Source organism: Pseudophryne corroboree, assembly GCF_028390025.1.
Source record: "Pseudophryne corroboree isolate aPseCor3 chromosome 3 unlocalized genomic scaffold, aPseCor3.hap2 SUPER_3_unloc_76, whole genome shotgun sequence".
Classification (NCBI taxonomy): Eukaryota; Metazoa; Chordata; class Amphibia; order Anura; family Myobatrachidae; genus Pseudophryne; species Pseudophryne corroboree.
Window position 1 is genome coordinate 231088 of NW_026967570.1, and position 19955 is coordinate 251042.

The 19955-nt window shown below is 44.8% G+C and overlaps 1 protein-coding gene across 1 annotated transcript in view; it reads left to right on the top strand.

Annotated features, from left to right (window-relative positions):
- Positions 1 to 319: 319 nt before the first annotated feature.
- Positions 320 to 19955, top strand: part of LOC134984716 (oocyte zinc finger protein XlCOF7.1-like) — an 83017-nt gene continuing 63381 nt past the window's right edge. Inside the window, exons 1-3 of the mRNA XM_063950228.1 lie at positions 320 to 405; positions 11819 to 11916; positions 12074 to 12491. Coding sequence (XP_063806298.1) covers positions 321 to 405; positions 11819 to 11916; positions 12074 to 12491 — 601 coding nt within the window. The 5' untranslated portion in view covers position 320. The remainder of the gene's footprint in view (positions 406 to 11818; positions 11917 to 12073; positions 12492 to 19955) is intronic.

Here is a 19955-nt window from a genome sequence, read left to right on the forward strand (position 1 = left end):
AGAGGTGACTGCTGGGAATGGGGCATTATACAGTAACACCAGGGAATGTGTCTGGGTGATGACTGGAGAGGTGACTGCTGGGAATGGGACATTACACAGTAACACGAGGGGACGTGTCTGGGTGATGACTGGAGAGGTGACTGCTGGGAATGGGACATTATACAGTAACACCAGGGGATGTGTCTGGGTGATGACTGGAGAGGTGACTGCTGGGAATGGGACATTATACAGTAACACAGGGGGATGTGTCTGGGTGATGACTGTATCACTGTGTGTGTCAGGTTCCTATAAGGTGTCAGGATGTCACTGTCTATGTCTCCATGCAGGAGGGGGAGTATATCAAGGAACACAGGGGTCTGTACAAGGACGTGATGATGGAGAATCACCGGCCCCTCACATCACTGGGTAAGAGGAGACTGTCATGTATTGTACAGGGGAGAGCAGGTATGGGGCCCCCTATATACACATATCATCTCATAATCACATATATACACTGTACTCAGTCACTGTGTGTCTCCTACAGATGGACCCAGTAACAGAGATACCCCAGAGAGATGTCTCCGTCCTCTGTATTCCCAGGATTGTACAGAGGAGAATCACAGGATCCCACAGGAGGATCAGGTAGGTGGGATTTAGGGTCTCACCAATATACCAAAGTGACTGTCACCAGTGATCGCGCTGAGACCAAAAAAAAGTGGGTCCCAGGGACCCCTCACTTTTAAAAATTGGGGTCCTACCTGTCCTTTTCTGGGTCCCATCGGAATGAAGGTTTTAATTAGTCTTATTAATGATTCAAATCTAAAAACACAAACTTGATTTGGATACTACAAAAGGGGTGCAAGGGGGAGGATGGGGTGACTATGCTGCTGGGCTGTGTAGCATACAGGACACCCCGCACTTTAGATGTAATTAGACATTTTGGTGACCTTGTGGCAGAAAGAGAATCGGTCCTCCTGCACCGATACTGAAAACTGCGGCAGTGCGCGGCGAAGGCGCGCTGGAATTTTTTAGGGGCGTAGCTTCGTGGGGAAGGGGCGTGGTCACATAATAGTACCAATTCACATTATTCCACACAGTATACACGTTATACACATTGCACCAGGTAGAGCACGTTATACACATTGCGGAACACATTGCACCAGGTAGAGCACGTTATACATATTGCGCCACACATTGCACCAGGCAGAGCACGTTATTCACATTGCGCCAGGCAGAGCACGTTATTCACATTGCGCCAGGCAGAGCACGTTATTCACATTGCGCCAGGCAGAGCACGTTATTCACATTGCGCCAGGCAGAGCACTTTATACACATTGCGCCAGGCAGAGCACGTTATTCACATTGCGCCAGGCAGAGCACTTAATTATATGATTAAAAAACAGGACAACATTATTAAATAATAAATTTTCTGTATGTAATGGCTTTATGGTGCCGCTATAATAGGGGCCCCAGACTGGATTTAGACACTACAAAAGTGTTGTGGGGGAGGGAGGGTGGCAATGCTGCTGGGCTGTTATCATATCAAAAGTATGCATTGGGATCCCAGCAGCCGTAATTCCGATGCTGTAATCCTGACAGCCACCACAATACCAACGCTGGCATCCCGAGGAGACCAGCATCCCGGCAACGATATCCTGACAGGATCCTGAAGGGAAGTATGCACTGCAGCCACTGGTTTAGCTTGCGGATGGGGGGTTAGGATATGGTGTTGTGGAGGTTAGGGTTAGGCTGCAGAGAGGGGGTATAAGTGTTAGGCACTAAAGGTGGGTACACACTATTAGATATATCTGCAGATCAATTGATCTGCAGATATATCTATGTACGGATCGGGCAGTGTGCTGTGCATACACACTGCCCGATCCGTCGGGGGACTGATGTCATGAATTGGGCAGGCGGGCGCTTGCGCCCGCCCAGTTCACCTGTCAATCACCGCCGGCCGCCGCAGCATGTGTACGGGCGGTCGGACGACCGCCCCGTACACACACAGCGACACGCCAATATATCGTTAGATATATTGGCTGTCGGCTGTGCTGCGGGGCCGATGCGATACGTCTGTGAATGACGGAGTTCACAGACGTATCGCCCGTACACACTGGCCGACGGTCCCGCAATGTTTCGGCCGTTCATGAGAACGGCCGATACATCGACCAGTGTGTACGGGCCTTAAGGGGGTGGGTTAGGTTTAGGCTGCGGGAAATGGAGGGTTAGGGGTTGGAGGTTAGGGTACCCTCTGCACTCGTCACTCTTGTCAGCTTTGCTGCGATCGGGATGCTGGTGTCGATATACTAAATGCCAACATCCTGACCTGATGACTTTGGACACTTGGTACAACCAATGGATTTGAGTCATGCTACCTGTAATTTATGTGCTGACTGATCAACTTCAGTGACACTAACTGTGCTGGCTGCCTTTACAGTAACCAGCGGCAACCAGCAGTAACCAACAGCAACCAACAAAGGCAGCCAGAACAGTTAGTGTCACTGAAGTTGATCAGTCAGCACATAAATTACAGGCAGCATGACTCAAATCCATTGGTTGTATCAAGTGTCCTGTATGCTGCAGAGACCAGCAGCACTGTCACCCTCTCGCCTCACCCCCACTGCGTTTTATACATGTTTGCCGGCGCCATGCAGCCCCCATCTCCGCCATCCCACCGATATGAGCAGCCCCCCAGCCGCCACCGTAAGTCCAGCTCACCTTCCGCGGTCTCCGGCGTTCAATTTCAGCACAGTGTGTAGCGCCGCAGAGCCGTCCTTGCTCTATGCTGCAGCGGGTGATCGGCGGGGGGGGGGGGCGTCCTCACTCTGTCCGGCTCCCGTGAAGATGCAGCGGGTGATCGGCGGGGGGGGGGGGGGGCGTCCTCACTCTGTCCGGCTCCCGTGAAGCTGCACTGAGTGATCGGCGGGAAGGGAGGGGGGGGTGTCCTCACTGTCTGTCCGGCCCCCCTTGAAGCTGCTGCAGCAGGTGATCGGGGGGAGGGGGGGAAGCCGTCCTCACACTCTGTCAGGGGGGAAGGGAGGGGGGCGGCGCGGCGCTGCGCTGCCACAAGAGAACTTTAAACAAGATGACCAGCTTCAGCGGAGCGCGTCCCAGGGGACTCACACAGTTTAGAAAAGTGAGTCCCCGGAGCACAGATCGGGGTAAAATACGCGCTATAGCGCGTATTTGCGAACACTGGTCACTATATGATCTGTAGAGAAGCTGTGTGTGTATTATACACTGATATTATACTGTTCCACCTCAGTTTAATTTGACTCTATGCAAATGTTATTATAGTGTTTGTTTGTTTTTTAGGTAGAACGTCTGTCTGATATTAAAACAGAAGATACAGGGGGAGAAGAAGAGACGTATGTTACTGATATAAAGGCAGAAGATATAGAGGAAGAAGAAGAGACGTATGTGACTGATATAAAGGCAGAAGGTATAGATGGAGAAGAAGAGACATATGTGACTGATATAAAGGCAGAAGATATAGAGGGAGAAGAAGAGACGTATGTGACTGTTATAAAGGCAGAAGATATAGAGGGAGAAGAAGAGACGTATGTGACTGATATAAAGGCAGAAGATGTAGAGGGAGAAGAAGAGACGTGTGTGACTGATATAAAGGCAGAAGATATAGAGGGAAAAGAAGAGACGTATGTGACTGATATAAAGGCAGAAGATACAGAAGGAGAAGAAGAGACGTATGTGACTGATATAAAGGCAGAAGATATAGAGGGAAAAGAAGAGACGTATGTGACTGATATAAAGGCAGAAGATATAGAGGAAGAAGAAGAGACGTATGTGACTGATATAAAGGCAGAAGATATAGAGGGAGAAGAAGAGACGTATGTGACTGATATAAAGGCAGAAGATATAGAGGGAGATGAAGAGACGTATGTGACTGATATAAAGGCAGAAGATATAGAGGGAGAAGAAGCGACGTACGTGACTGATATAAAGGCAGAAGATATAGAGGAAGAAGAAGAGACATATGTGACTGATATAAAGGTAGAATATATAGAGGGAGAAGAAGAGACGTATGTGACTGATATAAAGGCAGAAGTTATAGAGAGAGAAGAAGAGACATATGTGACTGATATAAAGGCAGAATATATAGAGGGAGAAGAAGAGACGTATGTGACTGATATAAAGGCAGAAGATATAGAGGGAGAAGAAGAGACGTATGTGAGGGGTAATCAGCAGTGTAAGGAGGAGGAGATCCCTACAGATATCAGCACAGGTGAGTAATAAACACTAATTACAGAAGTAACCTATTCTCCTTGCTCAGTCACTACAGCAATCTCTTATCCTACACCCTCCTCCGCCATCAGCCCTGTTCTCAGTTGGGTGTTTCTAACACAAGGCTATCCATGACAAACATCACATGTAGATAGTTATTACACACAACGCTATAATGTTATTAAAAGTAACAAGCAGACGTTTATTATTAGTGATTATATATACATTTGTATATATGTATGTATATAATATAATTAGTAATGTTTTTTGTGGAGTGCCTAATTTATATGCATTTTGTTACATGATGCAGGTATGAAATATTTCCTGCTATACAGTAGACCTGAGCTCACCAAATACAATTCGTATAAGATTCAGAAATAAAATAAAATTTGAATCTAGAACTTCAAGTAAAACAGATCAAAAGCTTATCACAAGTACATATCTGTATAATCATAAGACAAGCGTTTTGCACTTGTTGTCACCCTTGCATGGGCGGGCTTGTTCTTATCCACTCCAATTCACTCTAAAACCAACGCGTTTTATCAATAGTGACTTCTTCATGGGTGTTTTCTGTTAAAGGCTTTATCCTTAAATATCAGTTGTGTAGACCTGAAATAATTGTGTAACCTTCAGATGGTAATTGTGAACTTGTTCATAATGAACACATTCCTAATTACTTGTGAATAATAGTTCCTGTTCTGAGGTTATGACTTTAGGAAATGTAATGGCCACATCCAATATTGCTCAATCTAAGGTCTCCCAGTAGCCTTACTACATACATAAATGTGTCTTGCACTCACTATTTTAACTAACAATAATAAACAGTGGAGTATTAGTTCATGTATTGCTCAGTGCATTTAAGCCTACAGCCCCCGTCAAGGGAACCTCCTATACTGCAGGTCCTACGCTATTGCTCAAAATAATTACAGGTTGAGTATCCCTCATCCAAAATTCAAAATCCCACATTTTTCGTTCCCCATCTGAGATAATTACATATATATTATTTATGTGTATATATAGATATATCAAATAATATACATATATATGTGTCATTATCTCAGTAGGGGAACCAAAAATGTGTGATTTTCAATTTTGGATAAGGGATTCTCAACCTGTACCATAAAACCAGCTATCACATTAGTGTTAAACTTTAGGTTTGCTCTCAGCGGTGGAAAGGTGGCTGAAAGGCTTGGATTGTTTTTCAGAGCACCAGTCTGACGTTCCACCACATCTCACGTGGCCCTCCAATTCACCAGATCTGGGACTGTGGGACTGCTTGGCTGGGTCCGGCATTGTACTGTTGGTGCAGTTCCTGATGCGTTTGGAATGATTGGTGGTTGCTAGGCGCCCTAAATGCCCATGGTCCCGATTTGTCATAATCTACTTTCGGCCACTATTCCGCCGCTGAGATTCTTGGTGTCCATGCTTCTTCCACTGTAGATGGATACTGCTCACTGTCTACAAGAGATCACCAACAAACAAATGCCGGTGTCGGCCAAAACCAAAGGCTCCCTTTTGCCAGTCGCATCACGTGCACGACCCATGGTTCCATCTGAAAAAGAAACATCATCTCAACAAATTTGCATTGTATCAATACCTCAGACATTCACAATGATCATCCAGTAGTTTTAGTGTCACCATCTACATGCACGTGCACGTCCCGTGACTTTGTACTATATATATATATATATATATATATATATAGAAAAAAGATGTGTGTAGACTGGTGCGCTTCTTCTGGAGTCGACCGCACGGTTAAAACTTTTTCTGTGTATATAAAGTCGGTGGTATAATAGCCTCAGAATGGCTAATAGCAAAGTTTTATAAGCTTAAATAAGTCCTAGCACAGTCTCGTGAGCTTAAATAAGTTTTAGTGGGCACCTTCCGCTCTTCAGGGCGGCAGCTCAGTTCCTCAGTATACCAGAGGTATATGGCATGGATTCTGTAGCAAAAAGAGGAGAAGAACAAGTGCCTATGGTGCAGTAAGTTTTGTATGTGTTGGACAACACTGTAGTGATATATATAAATGCGTACCAGATAATTTCTTTAAACCACGTCAAATAGATAGATGTCAGTCAGGATATTTCTCGCTAGCAACACCATCAGTTCTATGCCTTGTGGGAACGGCGTCTCACTCCAGTCAGTCAGCGGAAATCTTTGTATGATTTTGCCAAATCCTTCACCAGAGCCTTTTTCTTTATCTTGCAGAGTTTGGCAGCGGAGCGGTACCATATATATATATATATATAATTAGAATAAAATATTTAATAAAATATTCATAAAAAATCATTTACATAAGATCTTTCAAAAATGTTATACATAGACAATTTCTTAATAATTCCATTAGTGAAAAGAGTGTCCGGTAAGTGATGTAGATATGTATACTCCCTCACCTTCAAAAAGGAGTGAGTTCAACAAAGGGAGTGTTCCACAGACCAGATCCCTGACCAATGGCTGACAAATCCAACGCGTTTCATCTGTTAGACTTCATCAGGGGTAACTTGTTTGGGGACATAGAGAAACTATTTATAATTCGTAAAAAATTTAACATTTGATTTTAATAGGAAGTAAATATTATTATATACCTACCAAAATAATTTTTTTTAGTAGGGATAGCTCTTGATAATGTCAAATATTATCTTTAAACATAAAGCTATATACTATTACGGATCACGTACGCTTTTTGCGCACTGAGTACCGTAGGGTTACGAACTTAGTGTATCAGACGCTGCGCCGTGAGAATGAAACACGAGCGGTGCAGACGCTCACAGAATTATATACTGTAAACCTTGTTAACTAAACACAGTAAGAATATGCTTATACTGTAAACCTTAATAATCAAATACTGTAACGATGTAACGCTTAAAACTTTTAACAATGTGTATGCTGTTTGAGCGATTAAGATGCTAAGAGAGCCCTAAGCAGGAAAGTAAGGACACAACACCGAATTTGGATTTAAAAACCACAGCAGCTCTAACACCGCTGTGGATGGTTTAGAGAAAAAGGGAAAAACACAATACAAGTTATACACTACAAACTAACAGGGAAATCTAAACAGAATAACAGAGAATAATATGAACAATTGCAAACGAGCAAACAAATGAGAACATAAATGGCGAACAAAATGGCTACAGAGAAATATACATACGTGGGGATGATTCGCAAGCGCGACCTGGATCCAGCCCTCAGCTATTCAGGAAGAAAGCCTTCAGAGACAGATGAGACTGGCCAGGCACCGGTGGTCTTTATATACACAACATACATTCACAATACAATGGTACCTTGTAATCTCATTGTTCATTGGACACAGGAATGTGTCTCTACATTACAGCAAAGGTCATAGGTGGATTTGAACAGGTGGGCTGTGTCTTTCCCCAACTGCTCTGGTGGGAGGTATCCTCGGGATTTCCGCTGCATGTGTAATTTACAGCAAATACAGTTAATGTTCATAAACTACTTTTGTACATAACTATACGCAGGAGCGAGCGATCCTTTCCTAACTAAAATCGGAATGTTACCCTTAAAATACCCTATAGCTGGATACTAGACACCACCTTTCAACCTTTATCTGACCCTTCCTATCATGTAAAGAGGAATCTCTCTGTCCAGGAACAGTTTAAACTAAACATACTCGCTGACATTGTCTTGGGGAATATTATCTACAATATACGCTATTTGGGTTAAATATGCTACGATCGAGGCGCACGCTACACGCTCACAAACTCTACCGTAAATGCGCATACCACGCGCGTGATCGCCGAAGCGATCTTACGCAAATTGCGGATATGTGCACGCACGGCAGACTGAGTGTACGAGCAGCGGGCATGTGCATTGGGGTTGGTACATAAGGATATACATCATGATATTTTTCGACTTTGACAATCTAATATCAATAAATCTGTATGATTGGTGTTCTAAGTCACCTGGGTAGAGAAACAAAATATATTGAAGAGTTGTATCCTCTATATAATTAGAAAAAACATGAGAGTAAAAATAAATAAAATACCTTTTATATAAATAGGCTCTTCATGTAAAAAGTAGTTCTTAAGGATGACTTCTTAATCAGACCCTATTTAGAGCCTCTATATCTTTAGTGGTGAATCCACCTAAAAGTGGAATGGGGACATAAATTGGACTGAGAGAAAGCAAATATGCGTATATGTGTATATATATATATATATATATATATATATATATACACAAAACACAATAGTATCTTTATCTTGCGCCAACCTAGGAGCAGCACTTCGGGAGAGATCTTTGTTGGAAGACCTCAAAACATACAGAATAAAATACAAATTCCCAAGTGCGCTAAGATGGAATGTATTTACACACTTCTTCAGGCGATAATTTCGTCAGAATATAGACTGGAGGATGTTTAAAACTGGGTACCTGTAACCGACACCCCTCACCAAAAATAGTCACCCAAACAAGAGGCCAATCGGCCAATTAGTAAAAAGTTATTTTAATACCATGTAATTGAACATATGAGTTTTTACACAGTTCACAATATAAAATTATATGAATAAAATACAACCAAAAGAATACACAGCCAACAAGTTTGCGAGATGGATCCTAGATACCCCTCACCTTTTGCAAGGTGCGAGCTCGACAGGGAGTATCTTCACAAACTAGATTGTGATCCTTTGACTGACAAACCCAACGCGTTTCGTCTTATCGACTTCATCAGGGGCAACTTGTTTGGGAGATAATAAAATAATTCTATTTGAAACTGCTTTTGAAAAATTGGGGGAATTATGTATACGTAATATAAAAACAGTACCTACCGAGTATAGAAAGAGGACTAATTTGCTCTCGATGGATTTGTATAAATAATCCTATCCTAAAATGGATATAAACAACACATTCTTACATGTGTTCATTTGATGGAACTAATGAAACATTATTAATATTATTATAGTTGTCGACTAGACCTACCTCAAAAAAGGATTATTCGAAATATGTCGGGACTCAACAAATGGAGCTATTATATTCGGATTCCTAATGGAAGCATAGCCTATTAAGAGCTGATGTTTTATGGACTGCCTAATAAAGAGAGAAGGGGAGAATCCAATATGGACCAATTTGGGTAGTCAGCTGCCTATTTGGTTCTATTAACTGATCACAGGAAATACCATACCTTAACGATAGTTTTGGCGTAAAATCTTTGTCAGACCGCCTATAGGAATTATTGATTCTAGCCTCTTAGGAGTGCTGACAACCGTATATCGGCATTTTAATAAACTACCTAATAAAAAACAAAAATGATGTTATTCACAAAAATATACCTATTGATATAATTTAAGGTAATTTGGTGAAACATACCTAAAAAATGGTATCCACCTTTAAGAACCGGAACTACTTCTAATTCAAATATTGACCTTCATACAGTAGAAAACTCTGAAAAGATCAATATTAATTTATTGTTTTATATTATTTTTTAATGAAAGGTGTGTCAGTCATTGAGAATCACTTACAAATATACATATACGTGTACATACCCAGAATTAAATGGCTGGTTTGACAATCTCAAAAAGGTATAAATGATGTGGCTTCCTCAATAGGTCTCACAGAATGGATCTTTTTTTAAAAAAATGGAAACATTGTCACTATTTCCAAAAGGCATAGTTCTAACCACAACAACTTCAAATTAGTCTCAAAAAAGCAACAGCAATCCTTTCAGCAGATGGAGACATTCTCACCATTTGCAAGAGGCACAATTCAGATGGTAAGTATAATGCCTATATACATAGTAATTAATTATAGCCATCAAAAAAATTGAATTAAACAAAAATAATAAACAAATGATCAATTCCAATAAACCAGCAAGAGATTTACATTCACAGTTATTAACTGAAGCCTTCAGAAAAATGAAACAAACAGAGATGATATGTGCACTCACCCTGGGAAAGCCTTAGCAGCATGTGGAAGTCACAGAGTAAATTACTTGCCTGCATACATCACTTCCTTTAATTAAAGATGATCTCTAATAGTTAAATCAACCTAAATGAAGGTTAAGCTCTGCTTCCAATATGTTGTGCCTTTAGCTAATGTACTTGATATACTTTTTATTAGTATTAGAGTGGCTAGATTGCTCACACCTGCCTCTTGCAAATGGTGAGAATAGGTGATTTACCTGAGGGGGTGTTGCTGTGCAGCTCGGATGTCACGAGTTTTGATGCTTCGACGCACCCCCCTTGCCGCCCAGCAGCCCGGGACGTTCGTCCCGGCTGACGCGGCTGGCTACCTCCGATGGGATCCCGGCCTCCAGCGGCGGCTCTCCCTTCTCCCTGGTGCGCACACAGCTAGTGCGTCCGGGGCTGCACTGACCGCTGCCGGGAGCGGCTCCCCTCTCTCTCTCCCGGCGCGCACACAAAGCTCGGCGCGCCGGTGGCTGCCCTCACTGCCGTGGTCTCCGGAGAGGTCTGGGACCACGTCACACATAAAAATACAATGTTTTAGACATTTTATAAAACACAGCGTCTAGCGCCCATTACATTTTAAACCTGGCGCCAAGCGCCCATTTTCCTTAATATGGCGCCGGGCCCTAGGGGTTAACCCCTTCAGTACCGCGGCGGCCATTTTCCTCGTGGCTGGGGCCTCTCCGGCCACAGTGCTCAATGTTTGTTCAACTGTTTTTTTAACTGTACGGATAACACACTTATTAATTCCACACTTATTAAATTCCACGCAAGCTGACCCCTTGACATTATACAGTAACACCAGGGGATGTGTCTGGGTGATGCCTGAAGAGGTGACTGCTGGGAATGGGGCATTATACAGTAACATCGGGGGATGTGTCTGGGTGATGACTGGAGAGGTGACTGCTGGGAATGGGACATTATACAGTAACACCAGGGGATGTGTCTGGGTGATGACTGGAGAGGTGACTGCTGGGAATGGGACATTATACAGTAACACTGCGGGATGTGTCTGGGTGATGACTGGAGAGGTGACTGCTGGGAATGGGGCATTATACAGTAACACCAGGGGATGTGTCTGGGTGATGACTGGAGAGATGACTGCTGGGAATGGGACATTATACAGTAACATCGGGGGATGTGTCTGGGTGATGACTGGAGAGGTGACTGCTGGGAATGGGACATTATACAGTAACATCGGGGGATGTGTCTGGGTGATGACTGGAGAGGTGATGGCTGGGAATGGGACACTATACAGTAACACCAGGGGATGTGTCTGGGTGATGACTGGAGAGGTGACTGCTGGGAATGGGACATTATACAGTAACACCAGGGAACGTGTCTGGGTGATGACTGGAGAGGTGACTGCTGGGAATGGGACATTATACAGTAACACCAGGGGATGTGTCTGGGTGATGACTGTATTGTGTCAGGTACCTATAAGGTGTCAGGATGTCACTGTCTATGTCTCCATGCAGGAGGGGGAGTATATAGAGGAACACAGGTGTCTGTATAAGGACGTGATGATGGAGAATCACCGGCCCCTCACATCACTGGGTAAGAGGAGACTGTCATGTATTGTACAGGGGAGAGCAGGTATGGGGGCCCCCTATATACACACATCACCTGATAATCACATATATACACTGTACTCAGTCACTGTGTGTCTCCTACAGATGGGCCCAGTAACAGAGATACCCCAGAGAGATGTCCCCGTCCTCTGTATTCCCAGAATTGTACAGAGGAGAATCACAGGATCCCACAGGAGGATCAGGTTGGTGGGATTTAGAGTCTCCCCAATATACCAAAGTGACTGTCACTATATGATCTGTAGAGGAGCTGTGTGTCTTATACACTGATATTATACTGTTTCACCTCCGTTTGATCTGACTGTATGCAAATGTCATTGTATTATTTTTTGGGTTATTTAGGAAGAACGTCTGTCTAATATAAAGGCAGAAGATATAGATGGAGAAGAAGAGACGTATGTGACTGATATAAAGGTAGAAGATACAGAGGGAGAAGAAGAGACGTATGTGACTGATATAAAGGCAGAAGATATAGAGGGAGAAGAAGAGACGTATGTGACTGATATAAAGGCAGAAGATATAGATGGAGAAGAAGAGACGTATGTGACTGATATAAAGGCAGAAGATATAGAGGGAGAAGAAGAGACGTATGTGACTGATATGAAGGGAGAAGAAGAGATGTATGTGACTGATATGAAGGCAGAAGATATAGAGGGAGAAGAAGAGACGTATGTGACTGATATGAAGGGAGAAGAAGAGACGTATGTGAGGGGTGATCAGCAGTGTAAGGAGGAGGAGATCCCTACAGATATCAGCACAGGTGAGTAATAAACACTTAATACAGAAGTCACATATTCTCTTTGCTCAGTCACTACAGCAATCTCTTATCCTACACCCTCCTCCGCCATCAGCCCTGTTCTCAGTTGAATGTTTCTAACACAAGGCTATCCATGACAAATATCACATGTAGAGAGTTATTACACACAACACTATAACGTTATTAAAAGTAACAATTAGAAGTTTATTATTAGTGATTATATATAAATGTGATATATGTATGTATATAATTAGTATTGTTTTTTGTGGAGTGCCTAATTTATATGCATTTTGTTAGATGATGCAGGTATGAAATATTTCCTGCTATACAGTAGACCTGAGGTCACCAAATACAATTCGCATAAGATTCATAAATAAAATGATATTTGAATCTAGAACTTCAAGTAAAACTGATTAAAAGCTTTTCACAAGTACATATCTGTATAATCATAAGACAAGCGTTTTGCACTTGTTGTTACCCTTGCATGGGCGGGCTTGTTCTTATCCACTCCAATTCACTCTAAATCCAAAGTGTGTGTCAACCAACGCGTTTCATCAATAGTGACTTCTTCAGGGGTGTTTTCTGTTAAAGGCTTTATCCTCAAATATCAATTGTGTAGACTTGAAATAATTGTGTAACCTTCAGATGGTAATTGTGGATTTGTTCATGATGAACACATTCCTAATTACTTGTGAATAATAGTTCCTGCTCTGTGCAGTTCTGAAGTTATGACTTTAGGGAATGTAATGGCCAGATCCAATATTGCTCAATCTAAGGTCTCCCAGTAGCCTTACTACATACATAAATGTGTCTTGCACTCACTCTATTAACTAACAATAATAAACTGTGGACTTTTAGTTCCTGTATTGCTCAGTGCATTTAAGCCTGTAGCCCCCGACAAGGGACCCCACTATACTGCAGGTCCTACTCTATTGCTCAAAATAATTACCATAAAAGCAGCTATCACATTAGTGTTAAACTTTAGGTATGCTCTCAGCGGCGGAACAGTGGCTGAAAGGCTTGGATTGGTTTTCAGAGCACCAGTCTGACGTGCCACCATATCTCACGTGGCCCTCCAATTCACCAGATCTGGGACTGTGGGACTGTTTGGCTGGGTCCGGCAATGTACTGTTAGTGCAGTTCCTGATGCGTTTGGAATGATTGGTGTTTGCTAGGCACCCTAAATGCCTGTGGTCCCGATTTGTCATGATCTACTTTTACCCACTGTTCCGCCGCTGAGATTCTTGGTGTCCATGCTTCTTCCACTGTAGATGGATACTACTCACTGTCTACAAGGGATCACCAACAAACAAATGCCGGTCTCGGCCAAAACCAATGTCTCCCTTTTGCCAGTTGCATCACGTGCATGACCTATGGTCCCATCTGAAAAAGAAACAATATATCAACAAATTTATATTGTATCAATACCTCAGACATTCACAATGATCATCCAGTAGTTGTAGTGTCACCATCTACACGCATGTGCACGTCCCGTGTCGTTGTACTTTATATATTTTGATAAAGCGGCACTCCTCAAGAAGACCTGAAGTAAATATTAAAGAATCAATAGCCGGTGCCCTCCAAACCAGGCTGCATCAGTTGGTGCAGCGTAATGTAGAATCCATACAAGGATGCACTCAGAATAAATAGACCAGGCAGGTTTAGTGTACCAACGTTTCAATGCTCTATTCGCGGCATTTTCATCAGGGTGCAGAACAAAAGAGACATACAACCACTCACCTAATATACCCGGTGGAACCATCCATATCGCCATCCGTCGCACTCCAGCGCATCAAAGTGACTTCATCTGACAAATGCTACGTCCGGAGACACGGAGAGAACCTCGTCCACGTGACCTATAGTAACCAATGGGGACAAAAGTATAAAGTAACCTGCCAACAAAACAATGTAACAACACCGATCGAATTCTATCCTCTTAGATATGTATATATATATATATCTGTCTCTGGCAGGGTCCACAGGTTTTCTCTTACGTCCTAGAGGATACTGGGGTCCATATTAGTACTATGGGGTATAGACTGGGAGCCGATGGCACTTTAAGAGTTTAACAGTGTGGGCTGGCCCCTTCCTCTATGCCCCTCCTACCAGACTCAGTTTAGAAATTGTGCCCAGAGGAGCCGGTCACAGCTAGGGGAGCTCTACAGAGCTTTCTTAGAAAATGTTTATCTAGAGTTTTTTATTTTACAGGGAGGCTGCTGGCAACAGCCTGCCTGCAGCGTGGGACTAAGTGGGGGAGCAGTTGTCCGCCCTGCGGGGTCTGACCCACTGTATCCGCTGACTGGACACTGAGCTCCACAGGGGATAGATCGTGTCCCGCCACAGGGGACCGCTCACCCCAGCAGCATGCCGCCACCAACCCCTCACAGAGCTGAAGTAGTAGTGAGTGAGTCACCCCCCCCCCCAGCAAGCGGAGGGCCGGTGTGACAATGGCGGCATGGGGAGGGAGCACGGTATTAACCGGACTCCTGGCAGGCTCAGTGGCACATGGTGCGGCTCTGTGAGGGGCACCCTGGTCCAGCGCTTACCACCACACTGGTCCCCAAGTCTAGCGGGGTCTGCGGATCTCAGCCAGCGATTATTACCTCAGGCCAGTATAATCCTAGAAGAGCGGGAAGACAGCGCCATTGAAGGGGCGGAGCTCCTCAGAGCGGGCCCAGCAGCGTTCCAGCGTCATTTTCCTGCGTGCACAGCATTGGGAAACAGAACAGGTCCCTCCACAGCAACTTCAGCTATCTGTATGCGGTACCAGGGGGCTGTAGAAGGGGGGGGAGGCTGTAATTAGACTGTGTCTCCTATTAAGGAGCACAGTCAGCGCTGACAGGGGGTCTCCCTTTATAAATAGCGCTGTGTGTGGGTTGGCTCCAATCTCTGTGACTCTCTTACCATTCTTGGGGGGGAAACTGTCTGCCCTCACGTGTGTGTGTGTGTGTGTGTTATGTGTGTAGTGTTTGGTGGTCTAATTTCACTATGTCCAGGGACACTGTGTCTTATGCTGCTGAGGATTTATCCTCACAGGATGATCCCATTTCCAGTAATCAGGATAGCCCTGGTTTAGCGCTTATTCCGGTAAAGTAACCAGAGTGGTTTTCCTCTATCAAATCTTGGATTTCTCAGATTTCTGACAGGGTTGCTAGTACTGAATCGGCATCCCAGGTGTTACAGGGTCTGTGGCAGTTTGGCCAGGTTCTGGTACCTCAGGACGCTCCGCTATATACCCACATAAACCTGCACTTGCACAGATCACACAAGACGACACGGATACTGAGTCTGATTCCGACGGTGATGGGGATACGTTGCGGGGGGTCCGCATCTCTTGCAAAGGGGGTGCAACTGTTGATAGAGGCTATCAGTGATGTGTTGAATGTTATTGATACCACACCTGAGCAGGTTGAGGCTTTTCTCACTGACAATAAGAAGACCTCGCTAACCTTCCCTGCGTCAAAGGAATTGAATGCTATATCTGAGAGAGCATGGGAAAACCCTGAGAAAAAATTCCAGATCCCGAAAAAAGGATCCAGGTGGCTTTTCCTTTCCCTGAGGCGGAAAACCCGCCGATTGTTGACGCATCTGTGTCTAGACTCTCAGAGCAGGTGGTTGTACCCGTTCCAGGATCTACCGCCTTAAAGGAGCCGGATGATAGGAAGATTGATAACACGCTTAAATCAATGTACATTGCTGCAGGGGCCATCTTGCGTCCCACTATTGCTGATGCATGGATTGCTAAGACTATAGTAATGTGGTCGGCTACCTTACTTGTGGATTTGGATACGATGGATAAGGATGATGTGGCATTGTATTTATACAACATACATGATTCAGCAGGTTTTATGTTAGAGTCCATGAAAGACCTGGGTTCCATGGCTACGGGAATTTCTTCCATGTCTGTTTCAGCTCGGAGTCTGTGGCTACGCCAGTGGTCGGCCGACGCGGAGCCCAGAAAAAGTGTGAAGTCCCTACCCTATACAGGTCAGGCTCTCTTTGGAGAAGCTCTGGATGCGTGGATATCCACGGCTACTGCGGGTAAGTCTCCGTTTCTTCCCTCCGCAGCGCCCGTGCAGAAAGTATTTTTCCTCTTCTGCTATGCAGTCCTTTCTGCCTCACAAGTCTAGAAAGGCCAAACTGTCCAATACCTTTTTTAAAGGAGGTCGGGTTAAGTCCAAGAAACCTGCCGCTACTGGTTCACAGGAACAAATCGGGTATCTGCTGCACCAAAGTCCTCCGCATGACGGTGGACCGCGCAGCCGGGAGGTGGGGCCGGTAGGTGCAAGACTCAGACACTTCAGTCACGTCTGGGTTGCGTCCGGCCTGGATCCCTGGGTGTTAAATATTTTATCCCAGGGATACAGGCTGGAATTTCAGAACCTCCCCCCTCATCGTTTCTTCAAATCAGGCTTACCGACTCTGTTGGCAGACAGCATTATCTTGTGTTACAAGACGCTGTCCGAAAGCTAGTGGAGGCACAGGTCATTGTACCGGTACCTCCTCTCATGCAAACCAAAGACTACTATTATTTTATTTATTTATTTATTACCAGTGTCTTTTATGGCGCAGCATATTCCGTTGCGCTTTACAATTAGAGCAACATTAATAAAACAAAACTGGGTAAAAACAGACAGACATAGAGGTAGGAAGGCCCTGCTCGCAAGATTACAATCTATAGGGAAATGGGCATAGATACACAAGGATAGATGCTACCTGTTGCATAATGATCCACCAGATTGCTAGGTTCTTAATGGGTTTTACGATGATACCCCGTAATGTTGGCCAAGTGTCAGGAGGGTGTGAGAGTAAAGAAAGACAAGATATGTGATGTTATGTATACTGTACAGAAAGGATGTAATTAGATAGGGAAGCACTGAAGGTTATGTGGGTGGGTCTGGAATTTGATAGGCTTGTCTAAAGAGGTTTTCAGGGATTGTTTAAAGGTTTGGAGACTAGAGGCGAGTCTTATTGTGCGTGGGAGGGCATTCCACAGAGGGGGTAAAGCCCAGATAAAGTCCTGTAATTTTGAGTGTGAACTACTATTCAAACCTTTTTGTGGTACCAAAGACGGATAGTTCAGTCAGGCCCATTCTGAACCTAAAATCGCTGAACCCCTTTCTAAAGGAGTTCAAGTTCAAGATGGAGTCTCTCAGGGTGGTGATATCAGGTCTGTAAGAGGGGGAATTTCTGGTATCCCTGGATATCAAGGATGCGTACCTCCACATTCCGATCTGGTCGCCGCATCAAGCTTTTCTCTGGTTTGCACTGCTAGACGATCACTACCAGTTTCAAGCACTGCTGTTCGGTCTCTCCACAGCACAGAGGGTCTTCACCAAGGTGATGGCGGAGATGATGGTTCTCCTCCACAAGCAGGGGGTGAACATAATTCCATATCTGGACGATCTCCTGATCAAGGTGTCCTCCAGGGAGAGGTTGTTGAGGTCCATTGCTCTCACGATGCAGCTGCTCAGGGAGCACGGTTGGATCCTCAACCTTCCCAAATCTCATCTGGAACCGACAACGAGGCTGTCTTTCCTGGGGATAATTCTCGACACGGAGGTGAAAAGGGTGTTTCTCCCAGAGGACAACGCGTTGGTGATACAATCTATGGTCCGGGATGTCTTGAAGCCTACCCGGGTATCGGTTCATCAATGCATCCGCCTTCTGGGAAAGATTGTTGCCTCCTTCTGCATAACGGGAGATTTCATGCAAGACCCTTTCAACTGGATCTCCTGGACCAGTGGTCGGGCTCTCACCTACACATGCACAAGAGGATACGTCGGTCGCTGAAATCAAGGATTTCACTCCTCTGGTGGCTTCAACTGCCTCACCTTCTGGAGGGCTGATGGTTCGGAGTTCAGGACTGGATCCTTCTTACCACGGATGCAAGTCTCAGAGGTTGGGGAGACCTTCCAAAGAAGATGATCAAGTCAGGAGTCCCTTCTTCCAATAAACATCCTGGAGCTAAGAGCCATGTACAATGGCCTTCTTCTTCAAGCAGCACGCCTTCTACAGGATCATGTGGTCCAGGTGCAGTCGGACAATGTGACCACGGTGGCCTACATAAACCGACAAGTGCAGAGCTGCGATGTCAGAGGTGTCCATGATCCTCATTTGGGCGGAAAGACACACAATGGCGTTGTCGGCAATCTTCATTCCGGGAGTGGACAAATGGGAAGCAGACTTCCTCAGCAAACACGATCTCCATCCAGGAGAATGGAGCCTCCACCCGGAGGTGTTCGAGGAGGTAACCGGTTGGTGGGGGGATCCTCACATAGACATGATGGCCTCCCGCGTCAACAAGAAGCTGCGGAGGTACTGTACCAGGTCGAGAGACCCGCAGGCAGTGGTGGTAGATGCAGTGGTGACACCATGGGTGTTCCCATCAGTCTATGTGTTCCCTCCACTTCCTCTCATTCCACGAATTCTACAGCTGGTAAGAAGAACACGGGTTCTGGCAATCCTCATTGCTCTGGACTGGCCAAAGGGGGCTTGGTACGTGGATCTGCTATTGGAAGATCCAAGGCCACTGCTTCTTCCGGAGGATCTTCTACTACAGGGGCCGTTCGCCTATCAGGACTTACCACAGCTACGTTTGACGGCATCGTGGTTGAGCACTTGATCTTAGCTCGGAAGGGTATTCCGAGCTCTGTTATTCCTAGGAAGGGGGTAACGTCTGAACATTACCATCGCATTTGGAAAAAGTATGTGTCTTGGCATGAATCCAAGAAGTTTCCTGTGGTGGAGTTTCAACTGGGGCATTTTCTCCTATTCTTGCAAGCAGGTGTGGATATGGGCCAGAGATTGGGATCCCTCAAAGTCCAGATTTCGGCTTTATCCATTTTCTTCTAGAAACAATTGGCTGCCCTCCCTGAGGTTCAGACCTTTTTGAAAGGGGATCTGCACATCCAGCCTCACTTTGTGGCGCCGACGGCACCCTGAGATTTGGACGTGGTGTTGCATTTCCTGCAATCAGATTGGTTTGAGTCTCTACAGGAGGTTGAGGTCAAGTTTTTCACGTGGAAGGCTGTCACTTTGTTGGCCTTAGTTTCTGCGCGATGTGTGTCGGAATTGGGGGCCTTGTCCTGTAAAAGTCCCTATTTGGTCTTCGATGAAGATAGGGCGGAACTCGGGACACGTCAACAGTTCCTTCCTAAGATTGTGTCGGCTTTTCATATCAACCAACCTATTGTGGTGCCAGTGGCTACTGACTCCTCAATTGCTTCAAAGGCCTTGGATGTTGTGAGGCCTTTGAAGATCTATGTGAAGAGGACTGCTCGTCACAGAAAATCGAACTCTCTGTTTGTCCTGTATGATCCCAAGAAAATTGTGTGTCCTGCTTCTAAACAGACGATTTCTCGCTGGATCAGGTTCACCATCCAGCATGCATATTCTACGGCAGGATTGCCGTGTCCAAAATCTGTTCAGGCTCTCTCTACTCGTAAAGTGGGTTCTTCCTGGGCG